This window comes from Eschrichtius robustus, chromosome 10, assembly GCF_028021215.1.
Source record: "Eschrichtius robustus isolate mEscRob2 chromosome 10, mEscRob2.pri, whole genome shotgun sequence".
Lineage (NCBI taxonomy): Eukaryota > Metazoa > Chordata > Mammalia > Artiodactyla > Eschrichtiidae > Eschrichtius > Eschrichtius robustus.
In genome coordinates, this window is record NC_090833.1 from 45393599 (window position 1) to 45414465 (window position 20867).

The window sequence follows — 20867 nt, forward strand, 5'->3', positions numbered from 1 at the left end:
AAGAGATTCTTGTTGTGAAACAGCTGCCGTTTTACCTCCCAATATTCCTCCAATATTCATTTTCTCTTTCCAGTGGTTATAGAGCTACCAAAGTTCATCTGAGCATAGGCTGTTCAGAATGGAGACCACATTTCCCAACCTCCCTCACTGCCAGGTGTGTCTCTCTGATGAAGTTCTGGCTAACAGGGAGTAAATGGAAGCGCTGCGTGCAGGTGTGCGTCCTGAGGCTCGCCATTTTCCTCCTTTCTGCCTGCTGGATTGTGGATGTGAGGGATGGATTTAGAGCAGCCCAAACTCTTCCTGTCTCCTGAATCTTTAAAAACCTCTGTTCTGGCTTTCTGACACTGCCTAAGTAGGAAAACCAAGTGGCAATTATCCACTAATTTTTCTGAATAAAGACAAGTAATCGGGTTAATCCAGACCAAACTCCCCATTCCACCTCAGCTGTCATTTTTATAGGTTTTTTTTTTCTTTTTTATGATTTTGTTCCTTTATTTCTTTTTTTTTTCACATCTTTATTGGAGTATAATTGCTTTACAATGGTGTGTTAGTTTCTGCTTTATAACAAAGTGAATCAGCTATACATATACATATATACCCATATCTCTTCCCTCTTGCGTCTCCCTCCCTCCCACCCTCCCTATCCCACCCCTCTAGGTGGTCACAAAGCACCGAGCTGATCTCCCTGTGCTATGTGGCTATGGATAAAGAAGATGTGGCACATATATAGAATGGAATATTACTCAGCTATAAAAAGAAATGAAATTGAGTTATTTGTAGTGAGGTGGATGGACCTAGAGTCTGTCATACAGAGTGAAGTAAGTCAGAAAGAGAAAAACAAATACCATATGCTAACACATATGTATGGAATTTATAGGGTTTTGAATCATTGTGTTTAACTTTGTAGAGACAGGACATTAAATTCTGTTTCTCAGAGACAAATATATTTGCTTCCTAACTGCAGTGGTATTTTCAGTTTGTCCATGGACAGAATTCTGTAGTTGCTTTTAGAGAAAGCTTTCTATCTTTATCATTCCAAATAATTTACTCTATATCATTCTCTAGGGGGAAAAAAACCCTTTTAGTATACGAAAAAAATAAATCATGGTAAGTTTTGATTCAGAAAAAACTTCTTTCCCCCCAAGAAATGTCACATGCTTCTCCATTTGCTCACCCCCTGTCCTTTGCATTCCTGTAGATTTGGAACAGCTCTTTGTGACAGAGATAGAGAGGTGAATCCAAAATTTATGTCTACTGCTGTAGGTTAAGATTTTTGTTTTGGCTGGAGTAGACCTACTTTCTGACTTACTTTAGTAGAATAGTTTTGCATTTATTCATTTAAAATTTATAGGGAGAAAAAATTAAGGAACAAGGAACTCTTCTGACATGGAGACAAAAATGTAGTGTCTCTTTTTAAACCTTTTTCCAAACCTAAACCTTGCTTTAGATGTCTATACACTTTAGGTGAAATACACATTGTAGTAGGTTGACTGCGTTAATAACCCTGATGCTTCTTGCCTATTTGCCTGCTCTACCCCACGTAAATTTGCAGTGCCCTTTCATTTGGTGCAGGCATGCTCCATCCCCTTGACTCAGGGTCATGTGATCTGCTCTGGACCAACGGGATATTGACATATGTGACACAAACAGAGGCTAAAAAAGTGCTTGTGTGATTGAGTGCCTCACCATGAAAAGGACATGCCTACACTAGTTTGCGGAAGGATAAGATATGTGAAACAGAGCAGAACCATCTCAGGCAAGGCCAACTACAATCAGGAGGGCTGTAGAACTGACCTGTAGCTGACAGCAGATATGGAAATGAGCCCAGTCAGGACCCTATACTGAACAATTTTAGGTTCAGAATTCTGCTGTTAACCATAAGACCTCACAATCAAAGCTAACAGTGTCAAATAAGCATGCTGCCAAGCTCTTTGCCCTGGTAAACACCCGAAAACCCACTCAATGGTGAATAGTTATGCCTCTTCCAAAAAAATTGACTTATCAAGTCACTGAGCAATTTAAATATTTTCAAAGAAAAATCTTAAAGCTCCACAACATTTTGGAATTATCAGGCTTCATCCTAAATCAAGGACTTTGCTGACAATGACTATAATACTATTTTAGAATAAATTTTCCATTCCTTTCAGAAACACTGATGAGCCAGTGTTTCAGTTTTATGCCCCTTCCAGTAATAAAAGTGGTGACATACTTGGAAAAAAATTATAGTACTTGGCAAAATAAACTTACTGAACTTTCCTGATATAAAAATAATTTCTTGTCACTATTTGTAAATACATTTATTGTATTCATGGGCCTATGTTTTTAATTTAATTTAATTTATTTATTATACAGCAGGTTCTTATTACTTATCTATTTTATACATATTAGTGTATATATGTCAATCCCAATCTCCCAATTCATCCCCCCCCCCCAACCCCGCTTTCCCCCCTTGGTGTCCATACGTTTGTTCTCTACATCTGTGTCTCTATTTCTACCTTGCAAACCAGTTCAGCTGTACCATTTTTCTAGATTCCATATATATGCATTAATATATGATATTTGTTTTTCTCTTTCTGACCTACTTCACTCTGTATGACAGTCTCTAGGTCCATCCACGTCTCTACAAATGACCTCATGGGCCTATTTTAACAAAGGCTATATTACTGTTATATTTTCAAGTATTTGCATTCTTCTTACCACTACCCATTAATCAGAATGGCACATATTTTAAGTGTTTGACCCTCTCAAACTTGAATTATTCTGTTAATGAGATTCACTTGAGTATGGAGACAGCCTCTTGTTAAACTGCTGGCTCTCAAAGAAACCAGCACAATTTGTATACATTGCAAGTGCTTTATAAATATTCAGTGATGATAGTACTTGCTCATGATATGCTCTTAACCCTCATTTTGATCCCACACTAGCAAAGAACCATTTTACGCAAAAGTATTGGAAATCTTTTCATATCTATTTGAATTGTGGGATTCTAAATGGAATGGAAGTTTTTGGAGTAACTATAAAACAAAGATGATGCTTCTTCAAAGATTTCTGCTTCCTACCACATGACTACTAGACACATGTTTTTGGTATCAAGAGGAACCCCGTTGTAGAACTATCATCTATGACTTTCCATAGTCCTTTTGGAAATTATTTTATCTTACTATCTTTGGCTGTGAAATTCTTTATGTTTATATCTCACTACTTATCAAGGAAACTAGTCTTAATTTAACTTTAAAATTTCAAGGCTATGCCTTTTTATAGTGCTTTAAGATTTGTTGAAAAAAATCTGATTCAGTCTACCCAACCCTATTCATAATTTTAAAATATTCTCTCTCTTCCCCTTCACTTCTTTTCCAACAGAGCTTCCTGTGATTATGGAATGTTCCCTGCACTTTCCAATATGGTAGCCACAAGGCACATGTGGCTTTGAGCACTTGAAATATAGCTAGTGTGACTGAAGAACTAAATTTTAAATTTTATTTAATTGTAATAAATCTAAACTTAAATTTAAATAGCAACACGTGGATACCATATTGGACAATGCCATTCTGGATAACAAGAAGCTAAACCTGTGACACCTGCCCGTGTAGGGCAGCTTCCATTTTTTCATAGAGGCATGTCACTTAGGAGGACACATACTTCATTATTGCAAGGTGAGTATAATGTTTTTTCTTTGGGGTGCAATATCTTCCTATTGATGCCAAAATGTTTCTGTTTTTTTTTTTTTTTTTGGTAGTGCTAATACAACTGACACTGAAGATTCCGGCAACTAACATTTGTGAAGGGTCCAGTTAAAAAAAGAAATAAATACAATGGTGGAGAAGATTCAGTGCACATATGCATGCCATCACTTCACACACATGTATACATGCAATACCTTCACCTTTTTATGCACATAAACACATGTGTATGTATTCCAAGTGGATTTGACTTTTGATTCTTTGCCAATGCTAAATTCGAACAAATTTGTTACTGCTGAGTTTGTTGTCTACTCATATATCTCCCATGACTAATACGCCACTATAGAAGCTGAAATTCAGGAGAGAATGAAAGTCCAGTGGAGTCAACAGTTATATCAAGCCATCTACTAGCAGTCATATTGTTTTAGTGACCAGGTATGGTGAAGTAAATATTCTTGGAGCCAGCCATGACTGACAGAAAACAAATGCAAATATTAAAATGAAGATGCTACTTTATGTCTGAGGGAAGCTGGGTGGTGTGTATATAGAAGTTAGGTGTGAGGGCATCTTACCTTGGCTACTGGTACTACAGCTAAAGTACTCTGAAAATATCTGCTTCATCAGTAGAAAGTAGGTATAATAAATTAGTGGCAGGACACATACTACCTCTCATTCTTGAGCCCTTACTAGACATAGCTAATTACGCATAACCTCAGGGCTTCATAATCCTTTGATACCACATACTAGTCATTACTTATCAATAGGAGATAAAACCTGTTTTAGCTTCCCAGGTATTAGTGTGACTTATTTAGTTTAAAGTACCCTATATATTCAAGGCTTATAACAAACTTCCTCTATATAAACAGTAAAGAAGAATTTGTTTTCCCTTAGAGAGAATCGTTTTTTTTCTTCTGCTGAAGCCTCTTCTCCTCATTCCCAGCCGCTATTATCACTCCTGAGCATTTCTCCTCACCATTAATTTGACACAAGCCATGCTTAGGAGGCATTTTGAAAGATGTCCCTGGAAGCCTCAAGACTGTCTCTGGACCTAAAATTAAGATGGATCATTATCCTTAATCCTCAGCATCCTTAGATATTATCTTGCTTTTTCTTGCACAGAAGTTTATGCTGTAGTAAATTTCTTCCCCCTTGAGAATAGACTGCAGCTCTATCCATAAATGATCCCCACGCCCCAACCCCTGCCCCGACAATATACTTCTTTTATGTCATGAGATTCAGACAACCTCTTAGATTTTGTAGGCTGACATCACTGAATCTGCCTTGGACCATATGCCCATCCCTTGCTCATGATTCTGTTCACCAGCACAGACCCACATGATCTCTCTTTCCAAATAGATACTTCCTTTTATTGTAGGAAGAAGCAACAAAGGCAAATACTCAATGGCTTAGTCTCGCTGTAGAATTATTAATGGAACTTTTCAGATAGTGTCAATTATTATGCTGCCTCCATATTACAGAAATGAAGTGCAAAATTATCAACTCAAATTCCCACAGAATTTCACTAAAGAAATTCTGAAAACCATTTAACCTCCACCCTCCACTTTCTTCACTTTAGTTATGTGCAAGTACACAGGGCTATAAATTTACCCTAAGAGTAAATGTATGTGATTAGCAAATCTAGAAAAACAAACAAACAAAATCAGCTAATACGTAGAAAAGTTTTGGAAACCTACATCTTGTAGCTTTAGAAGCTACCTATAAACTGGAAGGCTCAACGTCAGATTCTTTTTATTTTGGGGGTTAAATATATCTCATTGGTATACTTTTGTGCAAGACAAGTTTATGTGGGTTGGAAATTAGAGAAATGGTAAACAAAGATTCAAGATGCAACTATCTGGAGAATGCAAGCTAAGAAGTAAACAGTGTATATGTTTAGATACCATCTATGCAGAGCTAAATTTATCCAAATGACTAAAAGGCCCGCATTTAATTCAATAACTCATAAAATCCCTTTATACCAAGAGATAGTGCATGCCAATTATCTATATTTCTTTAAAATCTACAAGTATTTCGTTGTTTTTTTTTTTTCTTTTTTGGTCCACACTGCCTTGAACTTCATTACAGGGAGTGTGACCAGAGACACAGAATCCACAGTGATTCACATAAAGAGAATAAGTATCAGGGGCTTTGTCTGTGTCTCAGGCTCTAGGTAAAAGAGAATTCCATGATTCATTCAACAAACACTTAGGTGCCTGCTTTTAACCAGACCCTGAGGATACAGCGGGAACAAGACAGAAATGGCCCCAGGACACAGGGCTGCTCATAACCTAGTACAGGAGTGCTACGGCCAACATCAGTGGGGAAAGAATTTGTTTAGATGAAAACTTAAAAATGGACACAAAGCTAGATGAAATTCTTTGTGTGAGTTTACTTGTCCTCTTTCATTGATCTAAGAAGTTCAGTCGGGGTGCCAAGCCATCCATTTGGATTGGGCGTGAAGGTGGAGTGCACACTTGAGTCTATTCTGAAAAGGACACCATCTATAGAACCCTTCTAAGACACGGAGCTCTGCTACAGCCTTTTTGATCTTCATCATGCCTCTGAACAGTCCACATCCATTAATGGAGCTTCTGGGCTTCCTACAGAAGCAAGGTCTCTTCCTTAGCATCTCCACATACCAAGCAACTTGTGCACCAGTCAGACTTACCCAGTGACCAAGTGGTCCAGGTCTGCCTGGGACTTTCCAGTTTTAGCTCAGAAAATCTCACATCCCAGGAAGTCCCTCATTCACAGGCAAACTTGGACAAGTGGTCACCTTTAGATCTAGGACTATGTGGCTTTCACCTAACCTAGTTAGCACAGGTTGCTCCATGAGCTACAGAAAAGTCTTTCCTTTCTTCCTATGTTATAGGAAATACTATATATTTATTTGCTCTTACTTTTCCTCTTAATACACTGCCAGCATGTGGTTTTCTTTTCTTCTTATCCCTTTGTCTAGAATTCTTCCAGCAGCTTAAACAGACTCCAGCAAAGCATCCATTTGATGCATCCATAAGATTCAAGCCATTTCTGTTTAATCATGTCACTGCCCTAGAGTGACATATACCTGTTAGCCAGTATATTATTTATACTTTCTAGCTCTGAAATTGTTTTTAATGGAAAATTCTTTTTCAGTTATCCAGCCTTGTAATTAAATAATTTTGAATGAAAAAAAAAGCATACATTTGAAAGCTTTTTATTTTCTTTTACATCTTTATTGGAGTATAATTGCTTTATAATGTTGTGTTAGTTTCTGCTGTATAACAAAGTGAATCAGCTATACGTATACATATATCCCCAGATCCCCCCCCTCTTGCGCCTCCCTCCCACCCTCCCTATCCCACCCCTCTAGGTGGTCACAAAGCACCGAGCTGATCTCTGTGTGCTATGCGGCTGCTTCCCACTAGCTCTCTATTTTGAAAGGCTTTAAGTAAGAAATAAGAAGGCGATGCCTTACCATCTCTCGACATTCCTAGGGCAAGACACTTCTGCAGTCGGCAGTGTTGGCAACGGTTTCTGTTGGTTCTGTCAATTAAACAGTTTCTCTGCCTCGGGCAGGAGTAAGAGGCATTGTTCTGCTGGCTCCTTCTAAAGAATCCCTAGAGGGAGAAAGAGAATGGGAGGGAGATAAATTTATAAGAAGCGACCATTAACAGAGATGATAGCTACATTTTCTACAGTGAACGTCGTTAACTGAGTTCACTTTTTAAAATTCTTTGGCTACCTCTCCTTGGACTGCTTACAGATGTTTCTGCTGGGGAAAATTTGGACTCTCTGCAGAGATATGAAGGTATCATTCATTCATTCATTCAATCAATGTGTACTAAAGACATCTGTGCTGTTCCATGCAAAGTAGAATAGAGTTCCTGCCCACAGAGAGCAGTGGGAAGGGAGTGGCAGAGGAGAGTGTCACCTATGACAAAACTTCATGGGGACAATAACACAGGCGTATGTCACAAGTGCTGTGGGAGTGAGGAACTCTGGGTACTGAGTAGTGTGGGTTCAATATGCGCCACTATCTTCCTAGTTTCTAAGATGCATTTTTATCCATTTGGAAATTTTTGTATTTGGCCAGAATGTATCTGGAAGGTTGTTTTTCTAACCAGTGATGTATCTTAGAGTCAACCACATCTTTGAATAAAGGAAATATGGTATAAAAACTGCTCAGTAAAAAACAGACAATAAGTAAAAGCTGAATGAATGCTCTCTGCTTGGCCTCAGGCTGTAGCGATCTAGGAGGTCTTCATGCAAGTACGTTTAGGTCCTTCTGGTACAAAATGAACTGCCTTGGACCATACATCACCCGTATAAATAAACCTACAGCTGAGTCTATTATTTTTTTAATTCTTTGGATACCACCCACCTTAGTTATCTTACCAAAAATCCTACTGGGGTAAATAAACATTTTTTCCAGAGATATGAAAGTATCCTTCACCCATTCATTCACCTATTTAATTAGTTTCCCTCATCACTCCTTGTCCTTGAATTACAATACAGCAAAAGTGCAAAGTGCTACAAACAAAGCAGTGATCTACAAATAGATTTACCAAGAGAAATTTTAGGAAAAGATATCCTGTACTATCATCTCTCGGAAGGAGGAAGCCTAGAAAAGGTCCAGGATGGTCACGCAATGCCCATCTCGCTGAGAGGCCTGGAAGAGGCCACCTGACTTCTGTCAAACAGTTTCCTCAACTATCAATGGGAGGGTAGTGCAGGGCTGGGAGTAGGGTGAGACTGGTGAGGCAATCACCTTGGTCACACATTTAAGGGTTGCCAAAAGATGTGGTACTCAGGATAAACATTTTAACACTGATTTTACATGTTAAAAATCAACATTAATGCAAACTCCCCAAAAGTTTACATAAAAACAGAATTAAAATTATCAATTTTCCTTTTGCCTCAGGCTTCCATATGGCTTGGCAAGGCACTGTAACAGAGAGCTTGGCCAACCTTATGAAAAGCCTCAGAAAAGGAAGAGTGGCCAAGTACCTCCTTAGAGAGGAGTGACAATTGGTTTTGTGGTTGTCATCCTCAAGCCATTCAACAACAAGAGCTAGTTTTGCCCCCACAGATCCATGCGTATTATTTATTTAATGAACCAGTGGCGGCAAAATAAGATATCCAATTGGCCAGTTCGCATGAACTCATGGAGCCCTTAAACAAGAGATCACATCTAAGCCCCCAAGGGTTGAAATTATGTACTTCATATACCGTGAAAGCTGTCAGAAGGCATAACCTCAGCTCATCGGTCTTGATTGAAGACGACTTGGAATTTACATTTTACAAAAGAATTGTGTGGTTTTTACCTGTGGATACTCTTAAGTGCCACTTAGCAAAGGAGTTGACAGAAAAGACTTCTTGAAGTCATAGCTACAGCCCTAATTTAAGGCCAATTTGACATTAATTGTGAGGCATTTCTTGCTTACCTGTTGCTCATTACTGCAAATGAGGTTTCTGGCATGAAAAAGAGATCTCGCTTTAAATTTTTATTGGATGAAAAGGAATTTGAATAAGTGCACAAGCGGAAATGATGTTATTTAAAATGGGTTGTTTATGTTGATCTGAAAACAGTATTATGAAAATTCAGAGGTTGATACTAAATGTGCTGACACTGATATCTTATTCTGAGCAGAATTTCTTGAGTTTGCTATTTGGAGAAAAATGTAGCATATTTACAAATGTGCGTTTTTCCATGAAATAAAAAAAAAGTGGTGTGGTGTACAGTGTCATTTTGACTAAAACCTCAGAATATGCTTCAAAATAACAGCATAAGTTCTTTGATCCTGGATTCCTTCTTTAAATAGAAAAGATGACAGGAGGCTAAATACTTGTTCTTGGCTATTGACCTGATGGAATATATTTGTTCAGTAGTTAAATCTTTTTGGAAATCACTGCTTAAGATGTTTAGTTCCTTAACATGACCATAGCCTCATATTTTGAAATCAGACATTTTCTAAATACAGCTTTATACAATGAAACACAAAACATTTCTACTTTGACATTGAGCTACAAAACATTTTTTCATGGGTACTGTGTAAACTAGACCAGAGCTCTTAAAATTGCATAATAAACTAACACGGTGGAAGTGATTTCACTGGAGAGATGTCTGATTCCAAAATTATTAGTATTTAGGGGAATTCCCTGATGGTCCAGTTGTTAAGACTCTTGTGTTTCCACTGCAGGGGGCATGGGTTCAATCCCTGGTTGGGGGAATAAGATCCTGCACGCCACGTGGCACGGCCAAAAAAATTAAAAAAATGAAAACAAAATTATTAGTGTTTATGAAGAAAACTGTTTGTCTATCTGCCCAGAGGAAGTAATAGCTTATTCTAGGAGGGTAAAAAATTGCTGATTCGTAATTTTGCTTTATCGTTTCTTGTGATAAGTTGAAAAAATTGCATTAAGGTGAATAACGTGCAATTCTTAATTATAGGTCTGCAGAAGAACAGAATACAAGGCACATCTCATGATGTTCAAAGATGGATTATTGCTAATCACCTCTAAAGCCAGTCAGTATGTTGATGGGTTAGGACATTCACGCTATTCTGCCCCCTCTGCATCCCTCCCCTACTTTATTCTCATTTAGTCCTTTTTCTTTTCTTCCCTCCAGTTCCAATTCCAGGAATCATAATTTTTGAGACTATTATGAAGACACTGCCCATTTTTCACATAGCATGACTATTTGAGTTACAGTACGTTTTGTTTCATTTATATCTGAATGTCTTATAAGATTAAAGTTGGTTCTTAGAATTTTTGATTGTGCCGCATCTCCTTCAGTTTACTGACCTTAAATTAATGATTCACTTTGCTTGCATCTTTGATCAAAAATATAATTGCTTTTGCCAATAAATTTGCCAGTCTATCACTTCCCCCTCCTGGACTATGGCTGCATTTCATTTGTTCTGGTTACATACTGCCCTTTAAAATTGCAGAACTGTTTTCATTTCCCCCTTGATATTTAGTCTCTCACCCTTTCTTTCCTTCTAAGGATTAAATTTAAACATTTACTCTTAAGTTTCAAATTTCTCTTATTACAGATTAAGTCTATGTTAACTGCTATTCCTCCAGCTTTGTGTTTTAAAAATCAACTTGCTCATAGGAATTAGTTTGTCTTTGGAAGAATTGGTTGGATTTGTTGTGGAGGAGAACACTAGACTGAGAATGAAAAACAAACAAAGAAACATGTTTTTGGCCACAGTTCTCTCACTAACTAGATTAGTGACATTGGCCATATGACATAATCTTGTTTAGACCTCAGGATCTCATTGATGAAGTTGGGGCGGATGATTTTTAACTGATCAGAGATTATCTGCTCCACTTTTAACATTCCATGCTTCCAGTTTTCTTTTATTTTTCTGGAACATGAGAATAAAGGATGGTCACATGCATATTGCAACTGCTATCTCGACAGCTTTCTCAAGCAGATAAATAAATACAGGGCCATTAGCTTATAATCTTTATTTTAACGTTTCATATTGATATAAATGTGCTGGAGTTTACTGGACACAAAACTGTTAAAACAGCAAATCAGTATTTATATCTCTGTCAATGTGAATAATTGAAGCTTTTAAATATTAATCCATTTTTAAGCACCAGCTGATGAGTTAGACAATGACAAAAATGTAAAAGGCCGAAGAACAGAAAATCAACCCACCCACCCACCGAGCAAGAATTCCTGAGTGTCAGCAGCAGGCACAAGAATCCTTTAGCAGGCCTTTCAAAAGGTGTCACCTCTTGCACTGTGAAGTACACAGATGCCTGAGGCAAACGCGGATGCTGTTGGCAGTACTGAGTTAAAGTCCCATACCTTGCAGCCTTCACACGTGATGACTCCGTAGTGGATCCCAGAGGATTTATCGCCACAAATTTTGCATGGTATCACTTCAATTTGTGCTGAAAGGGGAAAACAGACATTTTTGAGCTTACGGAGTTGTTTTCTTTTCGCCCTCCGATCTCCCTTCCCACCTCTCCCCGCCATGGCTCAGTGTTTGAAGACACTAGGATGGGGGTGGGGCTGTGAGATCACCCACTTCTATTTGAACGGCCCCCAGCTGCTTCTTCTAAGTAAAGGGCATCCATTTACCATTGTTTGTTTTGTTTTCCTCAAACTAAATAATATAACCAGGGACCAGAAGTTTTCTAAACTTTTGCTTTCACTGTTTTCTCCTTTTTTTGAACTTGACCTTCATGTAGTGTGACTTAAAAATCCCTTGAACCTGTGGCTTTGGTTTTCTTATTTTGCACTTCAAATATTAAGTCACTGAGAATGATCACATTGCCTTATTTCAATATTATTTTACGTAAGTAAATAAGGGAAACTGGAAGGGGTGGAGGTGACTTTATATATTAAGTGGTTGAATGATTACTTGTGAAAATGCCAATGATGAATCAGCTCAATATTTATTAAGCATCTATATATCCACTAAAATAATAAAGGTTGTTGACACAAGATAAGATATACTAATGACGCTAATAATTTAATCAATAAAACAAAATGAATACATGGAGATATCAGGGGAAAAAAATGATAAAGCATACGGGTACTATTACTTCAATAGGAACTGAAATAATTTCATTGGAGATGAAGACATTTTGATTTTGAAGATTGTGTAGGAAGTACAAGGCAAAAGGCATTTCTGCGAGCAGAATGGAATGAAGGAGGCCCCGAATGACTGTGGCTTGTGATCACTGAGACAAGCAACTTGGTTCTAATGGAAACTTGGGCCATATGGTTGGATAGAGGGAATGATGTCAGATTATCAAGCTCTTGGGAGTTAGGCAGAGGAATTTTCACCTGACATCACTGGCCATAAGCAATCAAAGAAGTGAATGAAGAAATGATGAAAGTGATGGTTTGGGTACTTTAGAAAGGTGAGTTTGGCAGGTTAACCAGAAACAAATGGAAGACTAACTAAAAGGCTATTCCTAACCTGGGTGTTAGGAGCTGAAGGCGTGAATTACATCGGCGGCAGGATAAATGGAGAGGAAGAAGCAAATAGAAAGACAGCTCAATGGAAGAGGTGAGAAGATAAAAGAAAGAAAGGATACAGAGGTGGAAACTGATGAAGAATCAAAGGTGACTTCTAGCTTCCTAGCCTTGGGTGTAAGATTAAATAGTAGGTTTGACATACATGGTTGGTTGGTAAGGTAATTCCTTTGTGGAATATGGTGGGGCATGGGATTTCCATTTTGCATGTGTGCAATTTGGTGTCATGTCTTGTAGACACCCGTGTATAGAACCTCTTGGAAAGATGATTTTAAGCCACCAGCTTTGAGGTTATGGATGAATCCATGATATAAACTTTATTTAGAATGTAGTAATTTCTACGTCACTGATAGTATTCTCAGTGTTGTTAAAATTATACACAGTAGGAAGATCTGCTATTCCTGCTCCCAATTTAAAATAATTATGCAAAATAAGCTTCAAAATGCTTTATACATCAATCTGCCACTTGGATGCTTTTCTACAGTTTCTCACCCTTGAATATACAAAACAAATAAATGCAAGACATAACCCTCTTTTTCTTATTGTTTTCATTAAAAAATAATACTTAGCTTTAGGGGAGCACATTAAAATTTTTAAATTAAATATTTCGCAGTAAGTTCAAATCATCTTTATAAGCAAAAAATTCAGTTATGTCCCTATTTTTCATATGAGAAAACTGAGGCTCCAGGTGGTTAATGACGCCCTTGAGGTGACTCGGGAAATGATGACGGGAAATTAGCTGATTTTCCTGAGATTTCACTCAGTAACCCTTTCTCTGCTTCTCACAAAGATAAAATACAAATACAATTTTGAATTCCTATATTATTCCAATAGCACCAGTTAAAGAGATAATGATAAAAATATCAGGAGAAGAGACAAATTCAACTAAAATACTTATTAGACTAAGTGTTTCTATTTGCTTCTGATTTTATATATGAACTAGGATTTGTTTTCAGAATTTTGGGATATGAAAAAAATGAGATTTGATGTCACTCTATTCTGTTCTGTCCCCCTGGATTCTAGTCCCTAATCTGTTAATGATTGGGCCCATGACCAAGAAAAAAATCTCTGATCTTGTTTTCTGGTTTGTAAAGCTTAGCTGACAAACTTCATAGAGGTGTGAGGATTAAATGAGATATTTTATGTGGAAGTACCCTGCAAATAGTAAAGAGCTACAAAATATCAATCTTCATCATCACCATCAAAAACATCGTTATTTCTGATGTTTTTGGACAAAAAATATGACAAGCCACATTATTATTCCTTTATTAAAAAAAATCTAATCATTAAAAAACCCAAACAAATGACACTATAAGTTATCTGTACCAGGTTTTATCTTTTATCTTTTTTTTTTTTTTTCCAGTGTAACCTTTCCAACTGTGGATTTTTTACAATGATTACAAAACTGACTAAAAATCCCAGGTATCCATTGTACAGTTGTTAGGTTTATATGATATTAAGTCAGAGGTGCTCTTTGCATAAATTACTCCCCAGGGAGTAACTTACATATGGGGAGAATCTGCTTCAATAAGTTCTTAATTATAAAATGATCTAAGTCTAAAGGAAATGAAAATAGAGGTAATTTGCCCCCTGGGGTGTGAGAAGATGTTTTGGAAAGCCACAAAGGTTATCTTACACAACTTCGGAAATATAAATGGGATAAGGAATGATTCGATAGAGCATCTGCATATTTATACATATTTATAATTCTAGCTCAACATGTAATCCTGAAGAACCATAAACATTTTAACAGTATTTTTAAAGAGAAAGAAGTCACTTAAAAGTGTATATGTGTAAGCCTGTTGTGTGGTTATCAATTTGGAAAATCTATGACCATTTTTACTTACTATGGCAGAATAGATCATCTGAGATTTATTATAGGTGAAGATAAATTTAAATAATTTAAAGTACGAATCCTTTTCCTTTTCTCTCATTTAAAATAAACTGCTTCTGAGCTACAGATTCACAGTTCACACTATGTATTTTATAAAGCACATCTTCAAGGCAGGGTATTTCAGACACTAATTACGACAACACATCACATTATTGCTCCAATGTTTGCCATTTCTAAATGTCTTGCCATTACACCAGTAATCGTTTCCTGTGCGATTGTCTTTCGGTGACTGCACATCTAGTGACAAGCTATTTATCGTGGTTTCAAACTGAACATCTAGGGAGGATTTGGTGGCTTGGACCTCACCAGCTGTGACAATGAAGGTGATAGAGGCTGAGGAAGGAGTTCAACTTCCATACTTTTGCTGGACTCATAGATTAATTCAACAATAGCCTCTGTGAGACAAATTTAGATGGGCTGCAATGCCCTGAGAAATGGCTTGAGATGTGCTCATCAGGTTTTCAATTTCTTATATTGTCCTTTCACTTACATTTTTCTATTGGTAAGCCTTTGTGGAGACTGTAGTTAATTTTTATTTACCAATTAAATTTTTTTGTTTATAAAAGCAATCATATATCGTTTCTTTGGAAATGATATTCTTATAGCATCAAAGAGTGTCAGGGAACATTTAAAATAATTTGATGTTTTACTTCATATTAGAATAATTTATGAAGTACAACTAACTTAATATCCCCTGATTTGGCAGGCAGGTCCTATTCAACGATTGCAGAGTAGCAATCCAAATTTGTCTCCCTCTTTGAAGATGGCAGTTCTCACCCTGGAGTACTCCTGAAGGCGTTTCCTTGCTGAGGGGCCCTTAACACAGCATCACACAAAGCCACCACGCTGTTCATTCTCCTTGCTTCTCAAAATATACATATCTTTAGTTCTACTCCTTCAGAAGCCCCAGCTGTGACACCAGGTATCAAGGTTAAATAAACTAATCCGGGCTAATGAGTTAACTAGAAAATGAATCACTTTGATTCATCAAAATACCTGAATTGTTAAAAGCATCCGTAAGGAATGGTAGTAATAATGGACCTTTTACGTACTTTCTGGTTGGAGGAAACATTTTTTACTGTGTGAGCTCCTATGGCTCTCCTTTCCTACCATTCCAACTCTTATACCTCAACCCGGCCATTTTTATATTCTGGCCATTTTAAATCCATTGAGGACAGAGTCCAGGTCATACTTCTTTTAAAATATTTTCTATGGAGCCTGAAAGAGAATTCTTATAACTCCTTAAAGCAATAGTCCTAATTTTTTTTTCTTTCAGTACAACCAAAAGATTTGACACTCCCTTTTATGAAAGAGGCTTTAAGTAATACTGATTTTCCATATTTGGGGTGAGGAGAAGAAATCAAAATCTCAAGACTGGAGTGGAAAAAGGCCCCCTGGTGATTCTGATATGATAAAAGGCTCCCATTGAGAATTAAATGAATCAAATTATTAACAAGGAATTCTCCATAGCACGTAAGCCACCTGCAAAGGAAATAAGATCCTGGGATAAGGCCAGAATCTGAAAATACTAACGAGTGACCAGTAGTTCTCTCTATATTTCCTGGCTTTTGTTTGGGGGCTATACTTGCAGCATCTTTTGTTTTCTTAAGGGAAATATGAAGCATCTACTCATAACCAGGATAACTCCCATTTCTGGACACTGGGTTTGCCTGTCAGTTCCTCCTTCCCAGAATTTTACAGTTATGCTAAAAGTGGGCAGTGCAGGAAGAACTCTTAATGTCTGAGTGAAGCACAATTTGCATATGTAAAAATTTCCAATACAGATGACTATTTTGGTTAAAAATCTTTTTGCAGATGGTCTCAGTAGCCCAAGTTGTATCTCCTACTTAGATTGTATCTCATGTATCATTTGTGGCAAATCCGAATTAAAATCCCTGTTTGTACTCTTTTCCTCTCTCATTGGCAGATTAAGTATCTACCTCTATTAGGTACAAAACTTTGTGATATCACAGAGCAACAGCCCCAAAAGATGAAGCAGGTATTCCTGAAATCTGGTTCCACTGTAACTTTGATTTATCAGAAAATAGCCCCAAGATTGGGGTGGGATGAAAGTGTGGAAAAATGAGACCCTCAGGAAAAAAGTAAAAGTCTTTGAGCCTTTGCCCTTATACCATGTTATGTGGTAATTTGAAAAGATTCCAGATATTGGATAAGGTTTGTGTTCTCGTTTATCTCATCAGGGCACACAGTATCTTAATCCCAGCGTCCTGCTTAAATACCAAATATAGTGCATGAAATTCAGTGCACTCTAATTCCTACTGGAATGCCCTCACATCTATCAGTATTTGGGGTCACCCTTTCTTCTCAAGCTCTTCTCTGTAGCATTCTGGGTGGTGGTCTGTGTGAGCTTTCTGTTCTATTCAGCTGATAGACAGCTTCTGAATGATCTAAAGATACCATTTATTTTTATATCACTATAATTCCCTACACTGTATATCATTGGAAGCTACAGTAAGAAAAAAATTACTATCATATGATAATGGCAAAAAATGATTTTTTCCAAAGGCATAATTTATAGGATTATCATGAAGGGAGTTGATTTATCTTTTGCATATTAGCATTTACCCCTAAAGAGTTGCTTGCTTACTCTGACTCCCCAGAAGAGTGAAACAACAGAGAATGAGAACAACAAAGACCAACAGAGAACAATGACAGAAATTAGTATTATCATTAATAGCATCATTGATAATAAGTTAAATATCCCCCTTGGAAGCAAAGCAAATCACTTTTATAAGTCGTCGTGGTTTTAAGCTCGTAATTTTTGAATTAATTCCCATTAAGTACATCTTGTCCTGTCAAAGTGTTAATTATAATGAGATAATGTGGTGTAGGACCTGACATCATTCAGGTTGAAAGCAGTTAATGTCTCCCATGACCACTCACAGTGTGGTCTGTAGACCAGTTGCATCGGCAGGACCTGTGAGCATGTTAGAAATGCAGACTATCAAGACTTGCCCAAGCCAACTGCATCAGAATTTGCTTTGTAACAAGCTCCCAGGGCAGTAGTCAAATTTGATAAGAAATGTTCTATGATGTCCAGGTAATTACAGTTTTAGCTACTATGAGAATTGATGGAATTTTTAATTTCACTGGCATTAAGGGAAATTAAAAACTTTACAGGATTCTGGAAAAGCAGATTCTGCTATTGTCTTTCAGGCATTTCTCTTTTGTTCAAAAGGCAGTAAGACGATTGAAGGGTTAGTTACAAAAAATTCTGGTCATTAATTGCCAAGGCAGAAGAAAGAGTATTCCCAGAAAGAGAAGCCAGAGTATTCCCAGAAACGTCTTGCGTTACTGTAATGAACATCCAGTGTACCGGTTTCCTTTGCAGATTTAACGGTTGTCAGCTGTGCCTACATCTTCTTCATGTTACAACACTGCATGGTAGCGTGTCCTCCCTCTTCTGTGGACTCCCTCTTGGGGTTCTGGTTGCTAGCTCACTCTCTGGATCCTCAGTGTGAAAAAGCCTCTCTTGAGAAGATTAAAAAAACAGTTTTTCTATTTTAAAAATGGAATTGCACCAAGTTTACTTCTTTTGTTAAATGTAAGAAGGTCAAACAGTGTTTGAAACAGAAATGAACTCATTTCAGCTAGCCATGGTAATTCTGGAAATGGAACATTTGGAATGCCGCCCCATCTCACGGAAGCAGATTAGTTAACACAGAGTTCTACAGTCGTGATGGATACTCATCTCATTCCTCTCCTCTATCATAGTGCTGTCTTGAGACCTGCTACGCAATGTGTGGTCCCTGACCAGCAGCACTGGCATTGCTTGGGTGCTTGACAGAAATGTGGGCACTTAGGTCCTACCCTAGACCAACATAATCAGAATCTGCACTGTAAGAGAACCTCTGTGATGCATATGCAGAGTAAAATTTGAGAAGCTCTGGAAGAGAGAAAGGAAAGACCTTCTACAATTTAACTCTCAGGGTACCTGCCCTCAAGCTCCAACTCTCTGTGAAGAGAACTTTATATAAGAAAAAAAGACAGGCATCCTCTCTGATAGCTAATTCTTCCAGTTATAAAAAGAAGAAAACAGCAGTCGTTGTGCTGCAGTGAAAAAACTTGTCTCTCTTTAGTTCCTCAGTTTGTTTCTGAACCCCTTTCTCTAGTCTCCATTTAGCTGAAAACTTCAATAGGAAATTCAAGTTTATGCAGCACCACCTTCACTGGAGGAGGGCAGGGATGGACAAACTCCACGCACCAGGTCACACAGATGATTCAGAGTGACCAGGCAGAGTTAATTCTCTGGAGAAAAATTCAAAAGAGCAAAAAAGCCTCTTTTCAGAAGATGAAAAAATACAGCTTTTCTATGTTAAAAATCTAATTGCATTAAGAGAATGAAGAGACAAGTCACAGACTGAGAGAAAATATTGTAAAACACGTACCTGATAAAGGACTTGTATGCAAAATATTCAAAGAGCTCTTAAACTTCAAAAACTGGGCAAAAGATCAAAACTGACACCTCACCAAAGAAGATATACGGACAGCAAATAAGCATATGAAAAGATGCTCAATGTCATATTATATTAGGGAATTACAAATCAAAACAACACACTTGTTAGAATGACTGGAATCTAAAAAAAACTGACAATACCAAATGCTGGCGAGGATGCAGAACAAAGGGAATTCGTTGCTGGTGGGAATGCAAAATAGTACAGCCCCTTTGGAAGACAGTTTAGCAGTTTCTTACACAGCCACATGGTGTTACCATATGACTCGGCAATTGTGCTGCTACGTATTTACCAAGTGAGTTGAAAACTTATGTCTACACAAAAACCTGCAAATGGATGTTTATGCCAAGTTTATTCATAATCACCCCAAACTGGAAACAAACAAGACATCCTTCAATAAGTGAGTGGATAAACCCACTATGGCACATCCAGACAATGGGATATTATTCAGTGCTGAAAAGAAATGGGCTATCAAGCCATGACACGATACGGAGGAACCTTATATGTATGTTGCTAAGTGAAAGAAGACAGTCTGAACAGTCTACATACGGTACGATTCCAACTACATCACAGGCTGGAAACGGCAAAACTCTGGAGTCAGTAAAAAAAAAAAAAACCAGTGGTCGTCCCAGGTTTGGGGGATAAATAGGTGAAACACAGAGAATTGTTAGGGTAGTGAAACTGTGCCGTACGATACTGTAATGATGGATACACGTCTACGCATTTGTCGAAACTCATAGAAATCCACAGAGCAGTACCACACAAAGAGTGAGCCTTAATGTAAACTACGGACTATAGTAAATAATAATGTGTCAGTATTGGTTCACTAATTAATTGGTTCATTAATATATCACACTAATGCAAGCTATTAATAATAGAGGAAATTGTAGGTGAGAGGGTGGGTGGATATATGGAACTCTGCTCAATTATTCTGTAAATCTAACACTGTACTAAAAATTCTATTAACTATTAGAAATAATTGAATTACTCAAAGTGCTTCTTTTGATGGAGGTAGTGAAAATCCTCTGAGACAGCCCCAGCAAAGGAAATTGAGCAAGCATTTGTTTGTTTTAGGCCACAGATATATGCAAAACCAAGTTTCTATCTCCAAAGTGAATAAAATGATTGTACAACCCCACACAGGTCTACATAACCTCGACACAGGGCAGACTGAGACAAATGCTAAAATAAACCTGGAAGAAGAAGTACATTGATTTCAACTAGGGAAAGCTGGCAAGATTTGACGGATGAGGTGGCTTTTGAGCTGGGTCTTAGAAAGTAAACAGGCTAGTTAATGGGGTTAAATGAAAAATAAATAGTAGCAGAATTCTTTTAGAGTTATCAAACAATCATGCTTTTATCTGTAGTCACATATGTCATATTGAACCATATGAATTTGCCACCTTTTTGTGCAAGGAGATAGTCAACGTTGGCGATTTCATGTGGTTCAACCCAGTTTCACTGTTCACTGTGCTCTAAGATGTGGTTCCTATATTACATTCTTTTCAAGAATACTTGAAAAGGCCAATTAACAGGGACATGGTTGAGAAATATAAAAATAAAGCCACTAAATTATATATTTGAAGGTAAACAATTCAAAGGTTGAAAGAGGAAGACTAATTAACACTCCCCCACCCCCCATACACACCGAGAAAACCCTAAGCAACTGAAGTGTGGGGTGGAAAGGACACAGTACTATTTCTCACTCTTTCCATTGATAGACATGGTGGAGACCATTCCTGAAGTTCTCAGAACTTTTTCAGAGAACTTGAAAATAAGAAAAAAAAAGTCTCTTCCTGCTTAGCGGTAAAGAAAGACCAAATCTCTTGAAG

The 20867-nt window shown here is 37.5% G+C and overlaps 1 protein-coding gene across 1 annotated transcript in view; it reads right to left on the reverse strand.

The window, feature by feature from the left end:
- Positions 1-20867, reverse strand: part of RORB (RAR related orphan receptor B) — a 178674-nt gene that overhangs the window by 37750 nt on the left and 120057 nt on the right. The window contains exons 2-3 of the mRNA XM_068553857.1: positions 11488-11573; positions 7138-7279 (exon numbers count right to left, since the gene is read on the reverse strand). Coding sequence (XP_068409958.1) covers positions 7138-7279; positions 11488-11573 — 228 coding nt within the window. The remainder of the gene's footprint in view (positions 1-7137; positions 7280-11487; positions 11574-20867) is intronic.